The 25418-nt window shown below is 47.6% G+C and overlaps 1 protein-coding gene across 1 annotated transcript in view; it reads left to right on the top strand.

Annotated features, from left to right (window-relative positions):
- unc13d (unc-13 homolog D (C. elegans)) overlaps positions 1-25418 on the top strand; it is a 141121-nt gene that overhangs the window by 98568 nt on the left and 17135 nt on the right. The window contains exons 21-24 of the mRNA XM_059949030.1: positions 1156-1224; positions 12007-12086; positions 21492-21597; positions 24989-25060. Coding sequence (XP_059805013.1) covers positions 1156-1224; positions 12007-12086; positions 21492-21597; positions 24989-25060 — 327 coding nt within the window. The remainder of the gene's footprint in view (positions 1-1155; positions 1225-12006; positions 12087-21491; positions 21598-24988; positions 25061-25418) is intronic.

Genomic DNA, 25418 nt, shown 5'->3' with positions numbered 1-25418 from the left:
ACTGTACAAATGCAGATAATAAATAAATAGCAATGAACAACAAGCATGAAGTAACAAGATAAAAGTGTCCTTAAGTGACTGTAGCTATCCCCTTTTGTTTAAGAGCCTGGTGGCTGAGGGGTAGTAACTGTTCTTGAGTCTGGTGGTGCGAGTCATGAGGCTCCTGTACCTTCGACCTGATGGCAGCAGCAAGAAGAGAGCATGGCCTGGGTAGTGAGGATCTCTGATGATAGATGCTGCTTTTCTATGGCAATGTTTCACGTAGAAGTTATGTTTCAAGCCAGGAAGTTATGTTGCAGCTTTATAAAATTGGTTAGACCACATCTGGAGTACTGCATTGAATTCTGCTCACCCCATTATAGGGAGGATGTGAAGTCTTTGGAGAGATTGCAGAAGAGATTTACTAGGTTGGTGCCTGGATTAAAGGGCATGTGCTACGAGGAGAAGTTGGAAAACCTATTTTGTTTAATCCGGAGCGGCGGAGGCTGACAGAAGCGAGGTTTATGACATTATGAGAGGCATAGGTAGAATAGACAGCCAAAATCTTTCTTTCCAGGGTTGAAATGTCTAATATTAGAGGGCATACATTTAACGTGGGAAGCTGTGATTTAAAAGGAGATACGCAGACCAAGTTTTTTTTTGCAGAGAGTGGTGAGTGCTTCGAATGTGCTGCTGGGGAGATAAATATGACAGAGTTGTTTAAGGGGGTTTTAGACAAGCACACTAAAGGGCAGAGAATGGAGGGATATTGACATTTTGTAGGCAGAAGGGATTAGTTTAATTACTGGTTTAATTCGTTTGGAACAACATCTCGGGCTAAAGGAACTGTTTCATGCTCCCTATCCTAGTGTTGAGCCCATCAATAAAGGAGGGCTTGTTCACAGGATTCCTACTCAAATGGTGACAAAACTCAGTTTGAACAACCACAGCAAGGAAGTTTTACCAGGGAATGTCCCTTGGAGGACAGTCAGCAGAATGGGAGGCTTCCTGCTTGTCCCAAAGCTGCACCTCAGCTCCCTTGTAATTATTTGTTTTAGTTATACTTTGTTAATCCAAGATTTGGGATTTGTCTGTCGCTGTAGGTTATTAAAGGCTCAAGCTTCTGACCATATAGGTTAAAGGCGTAATCAAATATAAATCCTTTGTGTTTACCAGCTGCAAGCAGACATAAAGAAACACATCCACAGCCTGTCCACATCCAGCCATGAACTGCCATTGGATGATGTGAGTAAATAGTATTAAAGTCTTGATAATAGCATCCACTTTATTTACCTACATGCTGTATTGATTCACAGGAGGTAGTGATTGATGTTAAGTCCAACAAAGATGGCCCATCCCTAATTACCTTTGGTAAACACAGAGTACACTGCAGATGCTGTGGTCAAATCAACGTGTACAAAAGCTGGATGAACTCAGCAGGTCGGGCAGCATCCGTTGAAAGAAGCAGTCAACGTTTTGGGTCGAGACCCTTGGTCAGGACTGAAGAAGGAAGGGGTAGGGGCTCCATCCTCTGCTCCGTCCGCAACAACAGACAGGATCTCCCGGTTGCCACCCACTTCAACTCTCCTTCACATTCCCATTCAGATATGTCTATACATGGCCTCCTCTACTGCCATGATGAGGCCAAACTCAGGTTGGAGGAGCAACACCTCATATACCGTCTGGGTAGTCTCCAGCCCCTTGGTATGAACATTGAATTCCCTCCCTCTCCCTTCCCCCATCCCACTTTCACTCTGCCTCCTCTTCCAGCTGCCTATCACCTCTCATGATTCTGCCTTCTTCTACTACCCATAGTGCTTTCCCCTTACACTCCTTCTTCACCGTTCCTGCCTATCCCCTCCCTGCTTCCCCCTTCCCCCACCCCTTCATCTTTCCCCTTACTGATTTTTCACCCGGCACCTACCAGGCTTCTCCTTCCTACCCTCCTCCCACCTTCTTCATAGGGCCCCTGCCCCCTCCCTTCAGTCCTGACGAAGGGTCTCGGCCCGAAACGTTGACTGCTCGTTTCCACGGATGCTGAGTTCCTTCAGCGTGTTGTCCGTGAGAAGGTGGTGGTCATTCGCAGCCCTCTGGGGAAGGCGCTCACAGAACTGCTGGGGATGGTGTTCCAGGATTCGTACCTGGTGATATATCTCCAGGACAGGGAGGTGTGCGAGTCGGAAGGGAACCCGCAGGTGGTGCTGTTGCCCTGTGCCTGATGCCCTTAGACTAAATACTCAACCCCTGAAGTGCTCTTGTGACCACAGTATTTATGTACCTGCTCGAGTTGTGGTCACTGGTGACCACCAGGACACTGAAGATGAGGAATATCAGAGGTATGCTTAGACCTGCTTGTTGGAGAAGATCATTGCTTGTCATTTGTCAGGCCAAGGCTGCATGCAGCACGATCTAGACGGAGGTGGGCTCCTTCATTCATTGAAGCTTTTAAATAGAGTTGTCCATGGTTCAACTATTACCTAACCTTCCCAATTCTTATAATCAAACGAAGGGCATTCAAAATGCAACTGAAGATGGTTGGGCCTAGAACACTGAAGAGCTTCTGCAAAGATGTTCTGGGGTTTAGAAAACTGACCATCTTGCTTTACGTGCGGCATGACTCCAAACATTGGGGTGTGGTCCATTCGATGCCCATCGGCTGTACCAGAACATTCAGATGTCACTCTACATCACATGCTGCCTTACTGTTTTGGGCAGTGTTACCACTTCAGCGCTGAGATTCAACTCATTGGCCCATGTTTGGGCCAAGGCTGCAGTGGGACCGGGAGCAGAGTGCTACACTGGTCATCAGTGAGTCAGTGGGACCGGGAGCAGAGTGCTACACTGGTCATCAGTGAGTCAGTGGGACCAGGAGCAGAGTGCTACACTGGTCATCAGTGAGTCAGTGGTGCCAGGAGCAGAGTGCTACACTGGTCATCAGTGAGTCAGTGGGACCAGGAGCACAGTGCTACACTGGTGATCAGTGAGTCAGTGGGACCAGGAGCAGAGTGCTACACTGGTCATCAGTGAGTCAGTGGGACAGGGAGCACAGTGCTACACTGGTCATCAGTGAGTCAGTGGGACCAGGAGCAGAGAGCTACACTGGTCATCAGTGAGTCAGTGGGACCAGGAGCAGAGTGCTACACTGGTCATCAGTGAGTCAGTGGGACCAGGAGCAGAGTGCTACACTGGTCATCAGTGAGTCAGTGGGACCAGGGGCAGAGTGCTACACTGGTCATCAGTGAGTCAGTGGGACCAGGAGCAGAGAGCTACACTGGTCATCAGTGAGTCAGTGGGACCAGGAGCAGAGTGCTACACTGGTCATCAGTGAGTCAGTGGGACCAGGAGCAGAGAGCTACACTGGTCATCAGTGAGTCAGTGGGACCAGGAGCAGAGTGCTACACTGGTCATCAGTGAGTCAGTGGGACCAGGAGCAGAGTGCTACACTGGTCATCAGTGAGTCAGTGGGACCAGGAGCAGAGTGCTACACTGGTCATCAGTGAGTCAGTGGTGCCAGGAGCAGAGTGCTACACTGGTCATCAGTGAGTCAGTGGTGCCAGGAGCAGAGTGCTACACTGGTGATCAGTGAGTCAGTGGGACCAGGAGCAGAGTGCTACACTGGTCATCAGTGAGTCAGTGGGACCAGGAGCACAGTGCTACACTGGTGATCAGTGAGTCAGTGGTGCCAGGAGCAGAGTGCTACACTGGTCATCAGTGAGTCAGTGGGACCAGGAGCAGAGTGCTACACTGGTCATCAGTGAGTCGGTGGGACCAGGAGCAGAGTGCTACACTGGTCATCAGTGAGTCAGTGGGACCGGGAGCACAGTGCTACACTGGTCATCAGTGAGTCAGTGGGACCAGGAGCAGAGAGCTACACTGGTCATCAGTGAGTCAGTGGGACCAGGAGCAGAGTGCTACACTGGTCATCAGTGAGTCAGTGGGACCAGGAGCAGAGTGCTACACTGGTCATCAGTGAGTCAGTGGGACCAGGAGCAGAGTGCTACACTGGTCATCAGTGAGTCAGTGGGACCAGGGGCAGAGTGCTACACTGGTCATCAGTGAGTCAGTGGGACCAGGAGCAGAGTGCTACACTGGTCATCAGTGAGTCAGTGGGACCCAGGAGCAGAGTGCTACACTGGTCATCAGTGAGTCAGTGGTGCCAGGAGCAGAGTGCTACACTGGTCATCAGTGAGTCAGTGGGACCAGGAGCAGAGTGCTACACTGGTCATCAGTGAGTCAGTGGGACCCAGGAGCAGAGTGCTACACTGGTCATCAGTGAGTCAGTGGGACCAGGAGCAGAGTGCTACACTGGTCATCAGTGAGTCAGTGGGACCCAGGGGCAGAGTGCTACACTGGTCATCAGTGAGTCGGTGGGACCAGGAGCAGAGTGCTACACTGGTCATCAGTGAGTCAGTGGTGCCAGGAGCAGAGTGCTACACTGGTCATCAGTGAGTCAGTGGGACCAGGAGCAGAGTGCTACACTGGTCATCAGTGAGTCGGTGGGACCAGGAGCAGAGTGCTACACTGGTGATCAGTGAGTCGGTGGGACCAGGAGTAGAGTGCTACACTGGTCATCAGTGAGTCAGTGGGACCAGGAGCAGAGTGCTACACTGGTCATCAGTGAGTCAGTGGTGCCAGGAGCAGAGTGCTACACTGGTCATCAGTGAGTCAGTGGGACCAGGAGCAGAGTGCTACACTGGTGATCAGTGAGTCGGTGGGACCAGGAGCAGAGTGCTACACTGGTCATCAGTGAGTCGGTGGGACCAGGAGCAGAGTGCTACACTGGTCATCAGTGAGTCAGTGGGACCAGGAGCAGAGTGCTACACTGGTCATCAGTGAGTCGGTGGGACCAGGAGCAGAGTGCTACACTGGTCATCAGTGAGTCAGTGGGACCAGGAGCAGAGTGCTACACTGGTCATCAGTGAGTCGGTGGGACCAGGAGCAGAGTGCTACACTGGTCATCAGTGAGTCAGTGGGACCCAGGGGCAGAGTGCTACACTGGTCATCAGTGAGTCAGTGGGACCAGGAGCAGAGTGCTACACTGGTCATCAGTGAGTCGGTGGGACCAGGAGCAGAGTGCTACACTGGTCATCAGTGAGTAGGTGGGACCAGGAGCAGAGTGCTACACTGGTCATCAGTGAGTCAGTGGGACCAGGAGCAGAGTGCTACACTGGTCATCAGTGAGTCAGTGTGACCAGGAGCAGAGTGCTACACTGGTCATCAGTGAGTCAGTGGGACCAGGAGCAGAGTGCTACACTGGTCATCAGTGACTCAGTGGGACCAGGAGCAGAGTGCTACACTGGTCATCAGTGAGTCAGTGGGACCAGGGGCAGAGTGCTACACTGGTCATCAGTGAGTCAGTGGGACCAGGAGCAGAGTGCTACACTGGTCATCAGTGAGTCAGTGGGACCAGGAGCAGAGTGCTACACTGGTCATCAGTGAGTCAGTGGGACCAGGAGCAGAGTGCTACACTGGTCATCAGTGAGTCAGTGGGACCAGGAGCAGAGTGCTACACTGGTCATCAGTGAGTCAGTGGGACCAGGAGCAGAGTGCTACACTGGTCATCAGTGAGTCAGTGGGACCAGGAGCAGAGTGCTACACTGGTCATCAGTGAGTCAGTGGGACCAGGGGCAGAGTGCTACACTGGTCATCAGTGAGTCAGTGGGACCAGGAGCAGAGTGCTACACTGGTCATCAGTGAGTCAGTGGGACCAGGAGCAGAGTGCTACACTGGTCATCAGTGAGTCAGTGGGACCAGGAGCAGAGTGCTACACTGGTCATCAGTGAGTCAGTGGGACCAGGAGCAGAGTGCTACACTGGTCATCAGTGAGTCAGTGGGACCAGGAGCAGAGTGCTACACTGGTCATCAGTGAGTCAGTGGGACCAGGAGCAGAGTGCTACACTGGTCATCAGTGAGTCAGTGGGACCAGGAGCAGAGTGCTACACTGGTCATCAGTGAGTCAGTGGGACCAGGAGCAGAGTGCTACACTGGTCATCAGTGAGTCAGTGGGACCAGGAGCAGAGTGCTACACTGGTCATCAGTGAGTCAGTGGGACCAGGAGCAGAGTGCTACACTGGTCATCAGTGAGTCAGTGGGACCAGGAGCAGAGTGCTACACTGGTCATCAGTGAGTCAGTGGGACCAGGAGCAGAGTGCTACACTGGTCATCAGTGAGTCAGTGGGACCAGGAGCAGAGTGCTACACTGGTCATCAGTGAGTCAGTGGTGCCAGGAGCAGAGTGCTACACTGGTCATCAGTGAGTCAGTGGGACCAGGAGCAGAGTGCTACACTGGTCATCAGTGAGTCAGTGGGACCAGGAGCAGAGTGCTACACTGGTCATCAGTGAGTCAGTGGGACCAGGAGCAGAGTGCTACACTGGTCATCAGTGAGTCAGTGTGACCAGGAGCAGAGTGCTACACTGGTCATCGGTGAGTCAGTGGGACCAGGAGCAGAGTGCTACACTGGTCATCAGTGACTCAGTGGGACCAGGAGCAGAGTGCTACACTGGTCATCAGTGAGTCAGTGGGACCAGGAGCAGAGTGCTACACTGGTCATCAGTGAGTCAGTGGGACCAGGAGCAGAGTGCTACACTGGTCATCAGTGAGTCAGTGGGACCAGGGGCAGAGTGCTACACTGGTCATCAGTGAGTCAGTGGGACCAGGAGCAGAGTGCTACACTGGTCATCAGTGAGTCAGTGGGACCAGGAGCAGAGTGCTACACTGGTCATCAGTGAGTCAGTGGGACCAGGAGCAGAGTGCTACACTGGTCATCAGTGAGTCAGTGGGACCTCACTATTTTCATCACGTTGCTGACTATGGAGACCTTGTGGGATGGGGTTTGCTCTGCTTTTTGTCAACAAGACACACCAGGCAATTCTCTACGTTGTTGGGTGCACCCCAGTACTATACGTGTAGCAAGTGTAGGCTGGCCAGATGTTCAGAGAATTCTGGGATGCAGGTGTTCAGGACCACAACTAGGATGTTTTCTAGTTCCACGGCCATCCAAATATCTATTCTTTCAGCACTTCTCCATAAGGTGTGGCTGAAGACTGGTTCTATCATAGAAGGAATCCAAATCTTTCTTCTCTTCGTTGTGTTATAAAGTTAAGAAATGCATTATGTGTATTCTGGTATTTCTGGTGGAAAGTACATTTTCATGTGGTGAGGACTGCAAAAAGTTGCAAGGAAGGTCTATGGTAAGAACAGCACAGATCACAAAGGCCTGCCATTAAGGGGCAGAGCTGACTCGCGCCTGCTTGTTCCCTTGACACACACGGGAAGTATGGCCACTGAGTCAGGTGCCAAGGAGGGATGGGGATTATCCTGATTCTGGAACATTTGAAGTATGAAGGGGAAATATGAATAAAATATAGTCTGTTAAAACTTTGTTCAGGTCGTGGGTATAGACTTTCTAAATCTAATCACATCCTTGAGTTACGTGTTGGTACAATTTTAGCCTTGCCACATAAAAATAAAGCAAATCTGTTAACTGTATGAATGGCGGATCTGCACCCAGCAGAACATATAGCTAGTTTAACGGGGTTGTCATTATCCTTCATTATAACACAAAACCAGATCACTACCTCAATCCTTTGGCCAAGGAACAAAGGATCTCATTAACCTCTGGCTTTATTGTTGTGAGAAGGAAAGGATCAGTGAATTCACTAATGCTTATCACAAATGAGGTAACTCCAAGACTAGTAAGGAAAATCTACCCTGGAATATTATTCCTGCCCCTCACCCTCTCTCAATACCAGCCTGGGAGATGGGTGAACACAGATTCCTCAATTGTTGTATTTCCTGTTTGCCCAGTGATAAGTTGGGCTGGTTTAGTGATTCAGTTAAACTGGGTTGGATTATTTAGTTAGCACAAAATAACCAATTCAAATCCACTTATTCAGAAGATAAGGAGGGAGGAAGGGTGGATGGAGAGGGAATGGGAAGAGGGGAGGTGGATGTGAGGTGCAGGGAGAAAGAACTGGTGACAGATTAGAGGGAACCAAAAGAGAGTCAAGGGAAGGTTTTCTCCATTTTCAGAATACTAATTCAGCTTCCTTTCGGTCTTCCCAGGCCCTAGAAGCGACAGAGGAAGCTTGGAGGGCTATTTAAAAACAGAAAGGATAGACTAATGTGAATTTATCATCTAGGGTGGGCAAATGATCAGATTCACTTTTGAACATGGAATTAATCTTCATTTGGAAAGATGCAAGACAATGAATGAGCCTGCATAGGTCAGAGTTGACCGTGGATGTTGCATCCTAGCTGTCTAGATAGCCAGGACAGTACGATTTGGAGAGCAAGCTGTTGCCCATGTAGCAAGCTCCCCCTCTCCATGCATCTTATGAACCCAAAGAAACGACAGAGACCGATACAGTTTGGTACCAGCAGTGTCGCAGGAGTTGCCAGTCAGCTTTGAACTCAATGTAGGACTGCCCTAGGGACTCCAGCTCTCGATCTCTCCCTCAGGGCTTACTTCCAAAGCCTTCACCATGAGTGGGTGTAGACGCAGGGCAGTGGAGGTTTAAGATCAGAGATTTCCTTCTCCGACTGCCAACCATGGCTGACAATCCCATCTGCCCAAAGTGACTGGTTTTAAGGCACTGGTAACCCACCTTTGCCATTTCTGCTGTAAGTAGGAACAGTTCTGCTGAGTTTAGTAGCTAAGCTATACAGTATGTGAGGGCCAGGAGCTGGACCTGGTTGTCAGAGACTATTTGAGGCACACTCCATTAGGAGCATTTAATAGGCAGTGGGAGCTACACCAACCATAGGGAAGACAGGCAACATGGATGTTTTGGAAGGCAAACTCATATTGGAGGAACTTCACTGAATTTTTTATTGAAATAACAAGGAGGGTTGATGAGATGGTGCATTTGTAGCAGTAGGTCTACTGATTGGGTCCCAGATGATAGGCTGATCAAGAACAGTAAAACCCCATGGGATCCAAAGAACAGCAGCACATTATCTCCAAAATCTGCTCAATACCAGGAAGCACAGGTCGGTGTGACATGGGTGTGCTGTAACAGTGGAGAGCGTTCCAGACGGTCCCACAGAGCTTGGGACCTAGTCCCTCATCTTTTGATTGTGAACTAAATACCACAGACATGATAAAGGACGTGGATAAGTCCATAAGATATAGGAGCAGAATTAGGCCATTTGGCCCATCAAGTCTGCTCCACCATTCAATCATGGGCTGATCCAATTCTTTCAGTCATCCCCACTCCCCTGCTTTCATCCTATACCCTTTGGTGCCCTGGCTAATCAAGAACCTATCTATCTCTGCCTTAAATGCACCCAATGACTTGGCCTCCACAGCCGCTCGTGGCAACAAATTCCACAGATTTACCACCCTCTGGCTAAAGTAATTTCTCCACATCTCTGTTCTAAATGGATGTCCTTCAATCCTGAAGTTGTGCCCTCTTGTCCTGGACTCCCCTACCATGGGAAATAACTTTGCCATATCTAATCTGTTCAGGCCTTTTAACATTTGGAATGTTTCTATGAGATCCCCCATCATTCTCCTGAACTCCAGGGAATACAGCCCAAGAACTGCCAAACATTTCTCATACAGTAACCCTTTCATTCCTGGAATCATTCTTGTGATTCTTCTCTGAACCCTCTCCGATGTCCAAATTTATCCTTTCTAAAATAGGGAGCCCAAAACTGCACACAATCCTCCAAGTGTGGTTTCACAAGTGCCTTATAGAGCCTCAACATCACATCCCTGCTCTTATAGTCTATACCTCTAGAAATGAATGCCAACATTGCATTTGCCTTCTTTACAACCAACTCAACCTGCAGGTTAACCTTTTCAATTCTTTCTCCATCTAAATAATAGTCTGCCCATTTATTTCTTTCACCAAAGTGCATGACCATACACTTTCCAACATTGTATTTCACTTGCCACTTCTTTGCCTATTCCCCTAAACTATCCAAGTCTCTCTGTTTCCTCAGCACTATCCGCTCCTCCACCTATCTTTGTATCGTCGGCAAATTTAGCCACAAATCCATTAATACCATAGTCTAAATCATTGACATACATCATAAAAAGCAGCAGTCCCAACATCGACCCCTGTGGAACTCCAGTGGTAATGGGCAGCCAGCCAGAATAGGTTCCCTTTATTCCCACTCTCTGTTTTCTGCCAACCAGCCAAAGCTCCCCCCATGCTAGTAACTTCCCTGTAATTCCTTGGGCTCCTACCTTGCTAAGCAGCCTTATGTGTGGCACCTTGTCAAAGACCTTCTGAAAATCCAAGTACACAACTACTGCATCGCCTTTGTCTACCCTGCTTGTAATTTCCTCAAAGAATTACAGTGGGTTTTGCTTTCAGGAAACCATGCTGGCTTTGACCTATCTTGTCACGTGCCTCCAGCTACTCTGTAATCTCATCCTTAACTCCAATTCCAAAATGGGTATGGGCTGACAAAAGGGGAACTTCTGATTTGAAGAACATTTTGTTTGGCTGGTTGTTTACGCAGAAATATGGCAAATGAAATTTAATCCAGAAACCTCGAGGTTCATTTGGGGAAAGTGAAACCAGGGAGAAAATTATCCTGTGGAGGAAGAAGCGGAGGGGGGTGTTTATCCACAGATCTTCAAAAGCAACAAAACTACCCCAACATATCACTACCTGTCCACCAGCCAGTTCACCACTTCCTGCCACGTTGGTCTAACCAGCCACCTCAGCATCGGCAACATCTCACCACCCTCCCTTCATTCACAGTGAAAGGGAATCACCCTGCCCAAGGAGGAGAAAGAACGCAAAGGTTCAAAAGCCATGAAAGACTCTTTCTTTTATTAGCCAAGACAGAGATTTCCTTCATGGACTGCGTACAATGCTAGACGGAGCATTGTGTGCAGTTCTGGTAACCACATGACAGGCAGTGGGAGAGCACTGGGTGGACTGCCATTGAGATTTATGAGGATCGCATCAGGAATGGAAACTAGTTGCTGTGAGAAAAGATTGGATAAGCTTGGTTGTTTTTGTTGGAAAAGGCAAGGTCAGTTCCCTTCTTGTCTTTGGTAAAGTTTTGATCAACATTTGTTTCCAGAGTCACATTTTTTTTTATTAACAAATGTCCAGACAGTGTGTCATCTGGGCCAGAATGACCATCAGAGACACTGCACCCTCTATGCACTTTCAAAGGTTGAGGGGAGTGTGGGGAGAATAACAGGAACAGATAGCTGGGGTGGGGATCACTCTGAAACCCAGCTGAATGGCTGAGGAAACAGAGAGCTTACTTCCAGCACTTTGTTTACATTTCACCTGAGACAAGACTTCATTTGGGGTGTATAAAATTGTGAGGAGCCTAGATTCAGACAGGAAGAACACTTTTCCTTTAGCTGAAGAATTAAAAATCAGCAGGCATTCGTAAGGATTCGAGGCAAGCTGAGGAAAAAGGCTTTCATTGAGGGAGGAGAGGGTGCATGGATGGTCGGGACTCCCTGTCTGGAATGGTAGAAAACCTCACTGTATTTAAACAGTAGCTGGGTGTGGACTGCGAAGTCTGTGACCTGCAGGATGGTGCTGGGAAGTGACATTAGGCTGGGGAGCTCTTTTTCCACTTCATGGTTGAGTAGGCATCGCTTTTGTTCATTTCTGCTCTTGTACATCACTTGTTAGTGATACCAATGGAGGAGATCAGGTTTTATAAGTAGGAAGAACTTTGAGAATTTTTCTAATTGATACGCAAATTAGTAAAAGGTACTGCAGATTATGGAGGACAAAGACATGTGACCAAGACTTGGGTATGTGGCAGATTGATCCTACCCTACCTTCTCCGTGTTTGTGTAATTAAAGCAGATCTATTTCAATTCCAAATGTGGCATAAAAACAACACACACAGACAGCTGGAGGAACTCAGCAGGCCAGGCAGCATCTATGAAAAAAGTACAGTTGCTGTTTCAGGCCATAGATGTTGCCTGGCCCGTTGAGTTCCTCCAGCACTTTGAGCGTGTTGCTAAGATTTGCAGCATCTGCAGATTTTCTCTTGATTGTAGCATAAAAATACTTTTTTTTAAATCACTTTAGTTGCTAGTGCCTCTGATGAGCTTTCTGGAGACTGAATTTGCATACATGGACACAAACCTGGTGAAAGAGAATTTTCAGAGGTAAGCTGCAGGTTCACTAAATCATCAGAAAACATCTGTCACTCTAAGATAAACTGTGTCAGTGTCTGGGCAAAGGATATCCTACTTGCTTTGTGCTAGCCCACTTATTGAGTATATTCAAGGCAGATCAATGTATTTTGAAAAAATATTAAAAAACAGGGTCGGGTGCATTTACTAGAATTTCTGCTTCCTGACCACGGGATCCTGGGGTCCATCTGCATTTCCTCGTAAATCCCAAAGTTTGGTGGGTTCATTAGCTATTGTGAATTGCCCTACTGTAGAGCAGAGGGGTAGGACCTGGGGCAAGTTGATGGGAATGTGGGGAGGATTTTTACTCAGAGAGCTGTGTGGAATGAGCTTCCAGTAGAGGCAGGTTCAGTATTGTCATTTAAAGCGAAGTTAGATAGGTATGTGGACAGGAAAGGAATGGAGGGTGATGGGCTGAGTGCAGGTCTGTGGGACTAGGTGAGAGTAAGCGTTCGGCACAGACTAGAAGGGCCAAGATGGCCTGTTTCCGTGCTGTAATTGTTATATGCTGACATTGGGAATTCGGGAAGGATATGCTGACATTGTGAATGTGGGGAGGATCTACTGTCACTGGGAATGTGGGGAGAGAGGATATGCTGTCATTGGGAACATGGAGAGGGAGAATATGCTGACTTTGGGAATGTGGAAAGGGAGAATATGCTGACATTGGGAATGTGAGGAGGATATACTGTCATTAGGAACGTGGAGAGGATATGCTGTCATTGGGAACATGGGGAGAGGGGATATACTGTCATTGGGAATGTGGGGAGGATATGTTGTCATTGGGAATGTGGGGAGGATATGCTGACATTGGGAATGTGGGGAGGATATGTTGTCATTGGGAATGTGGGGAGGATATGCTGACATTGGGAATGTGGGGAGGATATACTGACATTGGGAATGTGGGGAGGATATGCTGACATTGGGAATGTGGGGAGGATATACTGACATTGGGAATGTGGGGAGGATATGCTGACATTGGGAATGTGGGGAGGATATGCTGACATTGGGAATGTGGGGAGGATATGCTGTTATTGGGAATGTGGGGAGGATATGCTGACATTGGGAATGTGGGGAGGATATGCTGTTATTGGGAATGTGGGGAGGATATGCTGTCAGTGGGAATGTGGGGAGGATATACTGACATTGGGAATGTGGGGAGGATATGTCAGTGGGAATGTGGGGAGGATATGTTGTCATTGGGAATGTGGGGAGGATATGCTGACTGGGAATGTGGGGAGGATATGCTGACTGGGAATGTGGGGAGGATATGCTGTCATTGGGAATGTGGGGAGGATATGCTGACTGGGAATGTGGGGAGGATATGCTGTCATTGGGAATGTGGGGAGGATATGCTGTCATTGGGAATGTGGGGAGGATATGCTGATATTGGGAATGTGGGGAGGATATGTTGTCATTGGGAATGTGGGGAGGATATGTTGTCATTGGGAATGTGGGGAGGATATGTTGTCATTGGGAATGTGGGGAGGATATGTTGTCATTGGGAATGTGGGGAGGATATGCTGTCATTGGGAATGTGGGGAGGATATGTTGTCATTGGGAATGTGGGGAGGATATGTTGTCATTGGGAATGTGGGGAGGATATGCTGTCAGTGGGAATGTGGGGAGGATATGCTGTCAGTGGGAATGTGGGGAGGATATGCTGTCATTGGGAATGTGGGGAGGATATGCTGTCATTGGGAATGTGGGGAGGATATGCTGTCATTGGGAATGTGGGGAGGATATGCTGTCAGTGGGAATGTGGGGAGGATATGCTGACATTGGGAATGTGGGGAGGATATGCTGACATTGGGAATGTGGGGAGGATATGCTGACATTGGGAATGTGGGGAGGATATGTTGTCATTGGGAATGTGGGGAGGATATGCTGACATTGGGAATGTGGGGAGGATATGCTGTCATTGGGAATGTGGGGAGGATATGTCAGTGGGAATGTGGGGAGGATATGTTGTCATTGGGAATGTGGGGAGGATATGCTGACATTGGGAATGTGGGGAGGATATGCTGACATTGGGAATGTGGGGAGGATATGTTGTCATTGGGAATGTGGGGAGGATATGCTGACATTGGGAATGTGGGGAGGATATGCTGACATTGGGAATGTGGGGAGGATATGCTGTCAGTGGGAATGTGGGGAGGATATGCTGTCAGTGGGAATGTGGGGAGGATATGCTGTCAGTGGGAATGTGGGGAGGATATGCTGACATTGGGAATGTGGGGAGGATATGTTGTCATTGGGAATGTGGGGAGGATATGCTGACATTGGGAATGTGGGGAGGATATGCTGACATTGGGAATGTGGGGAGGATATGCTGTCAGTGGGAATGTGGGGAGGATATGTTGTCATTGGGAATGTGGGGAGGATATGCTGTCAGTGGGAATGTGGGGAGGATATGCTGACATTGGGAATGTGGGGAGGATATGTTGTCATTGGGAATGTGGGGAGGATATGTTGTCATTGGGAATGTGGGGAGGATATGCTGACATTGGGAATGTGGGGAGGATATGCTGTCAGTGGGAATGTGGGGAGGATATGCTGACATTGGGAATGTGGGGAGGATATGCTGACATTGGGAATGTGGGGAGGATATGCTGTCAGTGGGAATGTGGGGAGGATATGTTGTCATTGGGAATGTGGGGAGGATATGCTGACATTGGGAATGTGGGGAGGATATGCTGTCATTCGTGGAACAGCGGTTGCCTCTTGATTACCAGAGATTTACTGGGCTAAAGGGCCTGTTTCTGAGTGGTATCTCTCTACCAGAGAGGGCTGGTGAGGGGAAATTGGCACCAAACTAACAGAAACACTGAAAGCATGTTAGATTGGCTGACTCCTGCTTCACTTTCTAACATTTGGTACTTAACTTGTGAAGAAGCACAGAATGAACCTCGGCAGACTCATCTAGAAATATCAATAAACTGCCCTTAATGCACTAGAGCATCTGAGGCTGCTGTCAGGTAATCCAAGTGAGCAGAAACTCTGTGCAGGATCCTAATAACTACTTTAACAATATAGTGTGGCATTAACATGAACCAGTGTTTGTACTTGAAAAACCCAATGAAAGTTTTCAATGAAGGTTTATATGGTCTCCATTTCACTAGCTGGAATTGACGACAGTCAATAAATAGCAGTTCCAGTAGCTTATCTCTGTTCACCACCGACCCCACATGATATGCTCTGCAACTTCCCCCAACCCTTAAACTATGGGTGTCTGTGCATCTTCAGTTTTGATCTCCAGGGCACTTTGTGCTTTTAATATTTCAATTTTTGAGTAATCTTGTACATTTATTAGTTAACAGGAAAGACATTGTCCCACAAGAGCAAGAAATTCTCCACAGCGATTAAATCTTGCAATGGGAGAATTTAAAATTTACTATGCTGTGGATGTCTGGATATAGTAGTTGTTCTATATAGTAGGGATGGATTCTGTATTGAGTTGGAAGTTATAGCTAAGCAGGGAGGAACATTGTATATTTAATATTTCAGTAATATTTGAGTAATCTTGTACATATATTATTTGATTAAGCATTCTTGTTTGTTTAAACAACTACGGGTTATATATAAACATACATGATGTGTTATGTCATTGCGCTATCTCGTGATACATGTGTGCCTCGCTTAAAGTTAAAACTCCCGGACTTCCGTATTTCCTTTGAATTAATGTAATGTTTTGTAGTTACAAAACATAACAGTAATCTGTTCTGACGTTGGTGACTATGTCTTTGCATTAAGTTATGGTATGCCTCTTCCTTCAACTTCTCTGCCTCTCCAGCTCCCTCACATCAAGATGGGTCTGTTTTTACTTGTTAATCACCTCTGAAAGCTGTTGTAAATGTTTATAGACAATAGATGCAGAAGTAGACCATTCGGCCCCTTGAGTCTGCACCGCCATTCTGAGATCATGGCTGATCATTCACTATCAATACCCAGTCCCTGCCTTGTCCCCATATCCCTTGATTCCCCTATCCATCAGATATCTAATATATCAGATATTTAGGTTGAGTCCAGGATCTGATCCGCCATGATGATGATGAAAGCTTCTTAATGGCAGGCCCTCACCTTACAAGAGCACTGACGATGAAGAGTGTCGGCCCGAAATATGGATCTATTCCTCTTCATAGATGCTGCTTGGCTTGCTGAGTACTTCCAGCATTCTGTGTGGTGCTCAAGGTTAACAGCATCTGCAAAATCTCGTGTCTACATTTTGCTGACCCATTTCCCATTATAGTAAAGGAGACTTTTATCAAATACAGAGGATTAATTTATCCCAATCAGATGGTTTAACTGCAGTGTTAAAGCTTGCAGATTCTTTAACATCCACATAATTGCCAATAAGATCCACATGAAAAATGCCTGGTGTTTACAATGGTTTCTGCCAGACCTGCCCAAAGCATTTGCGTTGTATTATGTCACAGGGCCTGCAGCAAGCCCTTCAGAAAGGGTTGACACGGAGGTCCTTGGCAACACTTGTATTTACAGAGGGCCTGGCTGATATAGAGAGCATAACAAGTTTTGCTGCTCAGCTGCAAGATATGAACTCTTCTAATGAACAAATATTCTTAATGGAGGGCCTCTACCCCACAAAAGTATTAAATGTTTATGATTCAAGGAACAGGTTAGGTTACATAAAACAGTACAGCATGGGAACCGGCCCTTCAGCCCACAATGGCTGTGCTGACCATGATATCAAATACAACTCATCCCTTCTGTCATACCTTAGAGGGTTATCTCAGAGGGCCCAACATCTTGGGCCCAACGTATTGATGCAGTTGGGAAGAAGACAATCCAGTGCCAATACTTCATTAGAAGTTTAAGGAGATGTGGTATATCTCCAAAGACTCTAAAAGATTTCTACAGATGTAGCATGGAGAACATTCTGACTGGTATGGAGGTTCCAATGCACAGGATGGAAGACTCAGTCAGCTCCTTCAGCGCATTAGCCTCCCCACCATCAAGAGTATTTTCTCAAGGCAATGCCTCATGAAGGCAGCATCCACAGTAATGACCCTCACCATCCAGGACAGGCCATCTTCACATTACTGCCATCAGAAGAGGGGTACAGGAGCCTGAAGGTTACCCCACCACATCAGATTTCTGAATGGCCCCATGAGCTACGAAGGCCACCTCAGTGTTTTCTCCTTTTTGCACCATTTACCTACTTGTATATTTCTGACTAACTTTTATCTGTTGCACTGTCCTACTGCTGTAAAACAACTAATTTCACAATAAACCAGATTCTGATCATCAAAGTAAATTCATTATCAACGTGCATCTGACGTTCATTTTCCTGTGGACATGCTCAAATCTATATTAATAACTATAACAGATTCAATGAAAAACCTCACCAGCTTAGACATTCACCCCATGTGCAAGACAACAAACTGTGCAAATATAAAAAGAAAAATAACAATAAATAAATAAGCAATAAATATTGAAAATGTGAGATAAGGATTTCTTGGAGGTGGGTCCATAGGTTGTGGGAACGTTTCAATGATGGGGCAAGTGAAGTTATCCTGTTTGGTTCCTGATAATCCCTGATGGCTGGGGGGCAGGGGGTTCCTGAACCTGGTGGTGTAAGTCCTGAGGCTCCTGTATCTTCTTCCTGATGGTAGGAACGAAAAGAGAACGTGTCCTGGGTGCTGGGGGAGCTTAATGCTTTCCAGTGACAACACTCTGTATTAATGGTGGGGAGGGCTTTACCCTTCCACAACTCTTTGTAGGGTTTTGCAATCAGGCTCAGTGGTGTTTCCATGGCAGACTATGAAGCTGACATACCCTCCATTGCACATCTATAGAAGTTAGGCAAGTTTTAGATGTCATGCCAAATCTTCACAGACTCCTGAGGAAGTAGAGGTGCTGCCGTGCTTTATTCAATTCCTCCATTCCCTACATCTAAAAGCTTGGAATGTCACTATCGTACCTGCTTCCTCCGCTGCCCTTGGAAGTACATTCCAGGAACTGATGAAGTGACCCAGACCTGAAGCCTTAACTGTTTCTCACTCTACAGATGTTTCCTGTCCTGCTGAGTAGTTCAAGCATTTCATGTTTTATTCCAGATTTCCAGCATCTGCAGTTTAAAAAAATTCCATCAGCAGCAGATGCAGAGCCAGCAGTGAACCTTGTTCCCTCTGATTAAACAAAAGACTTTTCCTAGATGCTGCCTGGCCTGGGGGGGTTCCTCCAGCATCTTGTGTGTTGCAGTATTGGTACATTATTGTCACCTGCACTGAGATCCAGTGGGAAGGTCGTCTTGCGTACGGTTCATACCGATCCGATCTAGAACATGTTCAAACAATACCAATGCAGAATGAAGTGTCAAATGTGCAGAGCAGGTAAACAATGGAGTGCAAGATTATAACATGGAAGACTGTGAGCCCAAGGGTTCAACTTACTGTACAAGAGATCTGTTCAAATGTCTGGTAACAGATCTGATGGACTTCTGTATCTTCTACTCGATCAGAGGGGGAGAGGAGAGAATGTCAGGGGTGGCTGGGGTTTTTAGTTATGCTGGCTGCAGGAAGCATAAACAGAGTCCACAGAAGGGAGACTGGTTCCTGTTATATCTACCTTTAGTTCATCAACATAAGCAATCAGGTTTATTATCACTGATGTACTGTATGTGATATGAAAATTGTCGTTTAGCAGAAGCCATACTGTGCAAAGACATCAAATTACTATCAAAAGGTTCCCTCAGGTTTGGGGGAATCTGCTGCTAAAGCAAAGGTAAACATGACTGGTCCTGACAAGATACATTCCCCAGGAAACGTCTGCTGCATTTGTGACAAATCTGGGGAAGGGAAGGGCATTAGCACCTACTCGGAAAGAGTAACACCAGCGCCCAGGACTGCTGTGCTGTTGATGAAGGAAGGCTGCGGATTGTAGTAAGGTTCCCGTGTACCCTCTGACCTCCTGTGCTGCCAATTTTGCCCGCTTTCAGGCTGGTGGAAGGCAGCACCTGATCTTTCAGAACTGGTTGGTGGCGCAGTGGCTCCGGAGCAAAGGCTCCCGAGTTTGAATCCAAGTCGGGCCACCCCGAGCACACTTTCCATCCGTGTGGGGTTGAGCGTCGAGCTAGCCGCTTGGCCTCTTCAAGAATGTTCCTATCGTGACCCGGTTAACCAATCCTGACACCACGCCAAGACAAGAATGCGACAGGCTAAAAAAAAAGATCAGACGTCAGCAACAGATACTCACGTTGAGCCCCTGAGTTACACTCTGTGGTGTCCTGTCAGCCTGGGCACAGGGCTGTGGGCAATGCCAGCCAACTGGTGTTAGGAGTACCACACTCCCAGGATATGATAGGTGGCAGACTGGTTACCGACTACTATAATCTCCAAAACTGTCCAAAAGTCCCTACAATCCCATTATCATGGAAACCAGCCTCCCCTCCACAGTCTCTGTCCACGTGCCTCATTGCCTCAGTAAAACCCTGGACATTATATTTTCTCCTCAAGATCTGAAAACACATGGCACTGGGCTGCCAGAAAGCTTCTGTTAGTAAAATCAGTGAATGACCCCCCAATACTGGAGTGACAAACAATGATAATGATGGGTTTTCAGCAAGTCCTCTTGGTATTTATGTATATTTATTGCTTTGCTATTAGATTGAAATAAATGTAGCATTAGAAAGTCTGTTTAAAATTAATATTAATCTTTTAGATAGACAATAGAAAATAAATATTCTTAAGAGTCACTAAACCAGAGTGTTTACTATTAATTATCACTGATTATCCAGTGCCACACACAAACAACAGAATATAAAATACAAGCAGGACAAAACCAACGCCAGTTTGTCCAACTGCTAACTCTCCAAATATCAATGTAAGCGTCAGGTTTGTGAGGATTTCATAAACTTATCGTCCAACGCCACGTGTTCTTGAAACCACCATGTGACGCTTCCTGTGACGACATCTGTTCTTGGTTTGTAAGAGAATCATTCGCTGCTTTGTTGGGCAGTAAGCATGCAGTAATCACTGTGCATCTTTTTACCACGAGTGGGGTGTAAAATAGTCACGTGTCAGCAATGCCCGTCCCCCTGTCCCAGTACGATAAGATTGGCTCTTAACCTCATAATGGGTTTGCGCCAGATTGTCTACCCCTAACCTGTAACTGGAACACTTTACTCTGCAAGTCGCTATTGTACCTCAGTGCAGTTCCCTAAGATTGTCTTGTTGGGACCAGCTCCCTCTACCCATTTAATGCTCCCAGTGGCGTGCGTCTTAAGCAGCCTGACAACCAAGTCAAGTGCCTTAGCTACCAAGCCTGGCGGGACCGATTCTACTGACAGGCGTCTCTGGGTTACTGGCACCCGAAAACCACTGGACGGGGCTCGTCAGTCAGGAGAAGGAAAACTCTGATCTCAAACCTCCGCTGTAGCCACTTTTGGGGAAGGCTTTGAAAGTAAACCCCGAGAAGAAAATCTGGAGCATGGACGCCGAGTGCTGACTATCCACGCCTGCGACGCCGTTGTGTCGGTCTCGACCGTTCCTCCAGATTAACCAGCTTCGTGCAGAGGGGAGCCCGCTGCAAGGACAAGAGCTTGCTCTCCGTATCGTATTCCCCTGGCTTATGTATCACAATATCCATGGTCGACCCCGACTCACCGTCATAATGAATCGATCTGCATGCAAGGCAAGGTTTGTCTCTGCGCCTCGGTACATATCATCGTAAACTAATGTACCACTCTGCACGGAATATTCCTTGCTTGTTCGTGAAGGAGAACACGCCGCTGGCAGCCCAGCAACGAGGGCAGACGTTGCCCGAGCGGAGCGCCGATTGCACCCTCCCGGGGCTCCACCGCAGCACAAAGAGCCGGGGTGGCCTTGCTCCTGCATCCATGGAAACAGACCTTGTGGCCCTGCCTGGGGCGTCAACAGAGCGAGTCGGTCGAGCCAGAGTGTCTTTTAAATTTAGCATCTGTAACGTCTGTAGTAGCCTTAGCACGTTCGTTTTGTGCCGTTACTCATTAGTAAACAACTGCTTGCCGTTGGCAGTTAACATTTAATTAGGTTGTCAGTTGTCACTGGTGATTTGAATAGGTGGCAATTTCTGCCAGCAGACGGTTTGTAGTAGGAAATTTTGGGCAAGGTTTACGGAGATTTGCCAATGCAATGTATGTCACTGGAGGGCTGTGGGTTTGGAATATGCAAAATGAAGTCACATGTGTTCAGAGACAAAGACAAGAGAATGCTGGAAACCCAAACAGACACAAGTTGCCGGGGACTCAGCGGACCAGGCCGCATCTCTGGAAATTCTAGATTTAAAGGACATGAATAACGATTATTCGTTATAATATGGTTCTGTGCTATACTATTCTCAGCGTCTGCGGCTTTTTGTTGATTTTTGCTATTTTTACAGCCTTCTAGGTTTCCTTTGGATGCATGTAATTGATGTCATCAGCTTAACGTCAAATTATTGTGGGGTTTCTCAGGAACTGTATTCAAGGTTGAGCTACACTCTGCAGGTGAGACAACAATTGCCATGGTGAGTGAGGTATGGAAACATGTTCACAAGCTCCCGTGCGGTAGGTGCGTTGAAGGCTGAAGCTCCCCCCACATCTGGGGGAGGCTCATGCTGGGGTCTCCAGCAGCACCCAGGGAGAACATTTCGTACTTCACCACTGTCCCCCTCCAGAGAATGGGATTTTATATATTCACGCCTTGTTGCTTTGACATTTTCTGAAGGTATTAACTTCCACAAAGATGTTATTATCTTCTGTGTGATGAAGTTCTGTTTCGTGTTCCCCTTGTATTCCAAACTTCTTGTAGCCTGCAGAACTGGAATCATTCCCTCTTTGGGGAATATCAGCCTTTTTGAATTCTCATCCATAATGTACGGCCCAGTGAGATATCCCTAGCTGCAGGTTCTTCCCTCCTGTGACGGAGTGAATATAATTGAACCATGCATCATTCAGATTGCCTTCTAATGAACCAGATTAAGGGATAGTTTCAGCCAAGTGATTTTCCTCAGTGCCCAACAGTATCTAAAAAATGCAAAATGAAACTTTACACAAACTGACTGAATCATCATCAAAAAGCACCTTAATCCATTTGTTAAATATAACATTGTGTTTATTCTCAGCTCCCAGACATTGTTGTTTAGTGGCTTTTGGGATGAAGGAGTATCTGTTATGCTTGCCCATCCGTACCACAAGCTGATCTGGCTGCAGCTGGCATGCCATGGGTACTGGCACAGTGTAAGGAACAGCTTTCGGTTCCTTGGGCATGCCCTGTGGGTATTGATGAGTCTGCAGTTGTTAGCTTGTAATATATTTTAACCATAATTATTCTGTAAAAATTGGACACCATTCCACAGGAGATACAGGGTGTTGGACAATGTTACAACAACAACAACACACACAAAATGCTGGTGGAACACAGCAGGCCAGGCAGCATCAATAAGGAGAAGCACTGTCGACGTTTTGGGCCGAGACCCTTCGTCAGGACTAACTGAAAGGAAAGATAGTAAGAGATTTGAAAGTAGTGGGGGGAGGGAGAAATGCAAAATGATAGGAGAAGACCGGAAGGGGGTGGGGTGAAGCTAAGAGCTGGAAAGGTGATTGGCAAAAGTGATACAGAGCTGGAGAAGGGAAAGGATCATGGGACGGGAGGCCTCAGGAGAAAGAAATGGGGGGGGGGGGAGCACCAGAGGGAGATGGAGAACAAGCAAACAACTAAATATGTCAGGGATGGGGTAAGAAGGGGAGGAGGGACATTAACGGAAGTTAGAGAAGTCAATGTTCATGCCATCAGGTTGGAGGCTACCCAGCTGGTATATAAGGTGTTGTTCCTCCAACCTGAGTTTGGATTCATTTTGACAGTAGAGGAGGCCATGGATAGACATATCAGAATGGGAATGGGACATGGAATTAAAATGTGTGGCCACTGGGAGATCCTGCTTTCTCTGGTGGACCGAGCATAGGTGTTCAGTGAAACGGTCTCCCAGTCTGCGTTGGGTCTCACGAATATATAAAAGGCCACACTGGGAGCACAGGACGCAGTATACCACACCAGCCAACTCACAGGTGAAGTGTTGCCTCACCTGGAAGGACTGTCTGGGGCCCTGAATGGTTGTGAGGGAGGAAGTGTAAGGGCAGGTGTAGCACTTGTTCCGTTTACAAGGATAAGTGCCAGGAGGGAGATCGGTGGGAAGGGATGGGTGGTATGAATGGACAAGGGAGACACGTAGGGAGTGATCCCTGTGGAAAGGAGAAAGAGGTGGGGAGGGAAAGATGTGCTTGGTAGTGGGATCCCGTTGGAGGTGGCAGAAGTTACGGAGAATTATACATTGGATCTGGAGGCTGGTGGGGTGGTAGGTGAGAACAAGGGGAATCCTATCCCGAGTGGGGTGGTGGGCGGATGGGGTGAGGGCAGATGTGCGGGAAATGGGAGAGATGCGTTTGAGAGCAGAGTTGAGGGTGGAAGAAGGGAAGCCCCTTTGTTTAAAAAAGGAAGACATCTCTTTCGTCCTGGAATGAAAAGCCTCATCCTGAGAGCAGATGCGGCGGAGACAGAAATCTGCCAAAGGAGAAATTATTGAGAGTAAGAACTAATTCCGCTAGACGGAGGAGAGTGGTGGTAGAGGGGAATTGGTTAGGTCTGGAATCCAAAAAGAAGCGAAGAGCTTTGAGACCATCTCAGTGGGGGATGGAGGTATATAGGGACTGGATGTCCATGGTGAAAATAAGGCGGTGGGGGTCAGGGAACTTGAAATCATTGAAAAAATTCAAAGCGTGAGAAGTGTCACGATCATAGGTGGGAAGAGATTGAACAAGGGGGATGAGACAGTGTCAAGGTTTGCAGAAATGAGATTGATGGGGCAGGAGCAAGCTGAGACAATAGGTCTACCTGGACAGGCAGGTTTGTGGATCTTGGGTAGGAGGTAGAAACGGGAAGTGCGGGGTGTGGGAACTATGAGGTTGGTGGCAGTGGATGGGAGATCCCCAGAGCTGATAAGGTTGGTGATGGTATAGGAGACAATGGCCTGGTGCTCCTTAGTGGGGTCATGATCAAGGGGTAAATAAGAGGAGGTATCAGAAAGTTGTTGCTGTGCCTCGGCCAGGTAGAGGTCAGTACGCCAGACAACAACAGCTCCTCCCTTATCAGCAGGTTTTATAGTGAGGTTGGGATTGGTGCGGAGGGAGCGGAGAGCAGAGTGTTCAGGAGTTAGGTTGGAATTGAAACAGGGTGCAGTGAAGTTGAGATGGTTGATGTACCGTCGGCAATTGGCAATAAAGAGATCCAGAGCAGGCAGAAGACCAGAGCGGGGTGTCCATGAAGAGGAGGAGGGTTGAAGACGGGAGAAGGTATCATCGGTGGGGGTAGGAGAGTCCTTGTCAAAGAAGTAAGCTCAGAGACGGAGCCGGCAGAAGAAGAGTTCAGCGTCATTCTGTTAATGCCCCTCCTCCTGTTCTTACCTCATCCCTGACGTATTTAGCTGTTTACCTGTTCTCCATCTCTCTCTGGTGCTCTCCCCCCCATTTCTTTTTCCTGAGGCCTCCCGTCCCATGATCCTTTCCCTTCTCCAGTTCGGTATCACTTTTGCCAATCACCTTTCCAGCTCTTAGTTTCACCCCACCCCCTCCAGTCTTCACCTATCATTTTGCATTTCCTCCTCCCCCCACTACTTTCAAATCTCTTACTATCTTTCCTTTCAGTTAGTCCTGACAAAGGGTCTCGGCCCAAAACGTCGACAGTGCTTCTCCTTATAGATGCTGCCTGGCCTGCTGTGTTCCACCAGCATTTTGTGTGTGTTGTTTGAATTTCCAGCATCTGCAGATTTCCTCGAGGTTGGACAATGTTATTCTGCTTGGCTCTGGAAGCCTTGGTTATTGACCCTGAGTTGGTTTGTTGCAGAGTTTGTTACAGTGCTTCCACGCTGAAGGAAATGGTCTGCCACTGGACAAACTCCACACCACCAGCTTCGAGGTAAGGCACAGAGCCTCAAGGAACACTGCACAGGGATGGAACTTGACTTTAAATTCAGTGTGCTTGAGTCCTCCAATACCATGCCTGTGGTTTGCCAAGAGAAGGCAGGATTACTTACTCCACTGACTTTGCTATGGTGATGCCAGGCACTGTGACCACTTGTGGGTCTCTGGGCTCTTTCATCATTGCAGATGATGCCTAAAATTTCTTACCGGACCTTTCCAAGATTCTCAGTAAGTACCATCTAGTCCCAAACCCTCATTCACGCCCATTCGATGGTCTCCACCCAACCTTTAATACTTTGACCATGTGGTCAGTTGTCACATCTGAACCAGGACAGCCAGCGTCAAAAGACTTT

This window comes from Hypanus sabinus, chromosome 23 (assembly GCF_030144855.1).
Source record: "Hypanus sabinus isolate sHypSab1 chromosome 23, sHypSab1.hap1, whole genome shotgun sequence".
Taxonomy (NCBI): Eukaryota; Metazoa; Chordata; class Chondrichthyes; order Myliobatiformes; family Dasyatidae; genus Hypanus; species Hypanus sabinus.
Note: the sequence above shows the minus strand (reverse complement) of the source record. Positions and strands in the feature narration are given on the sequence as shown.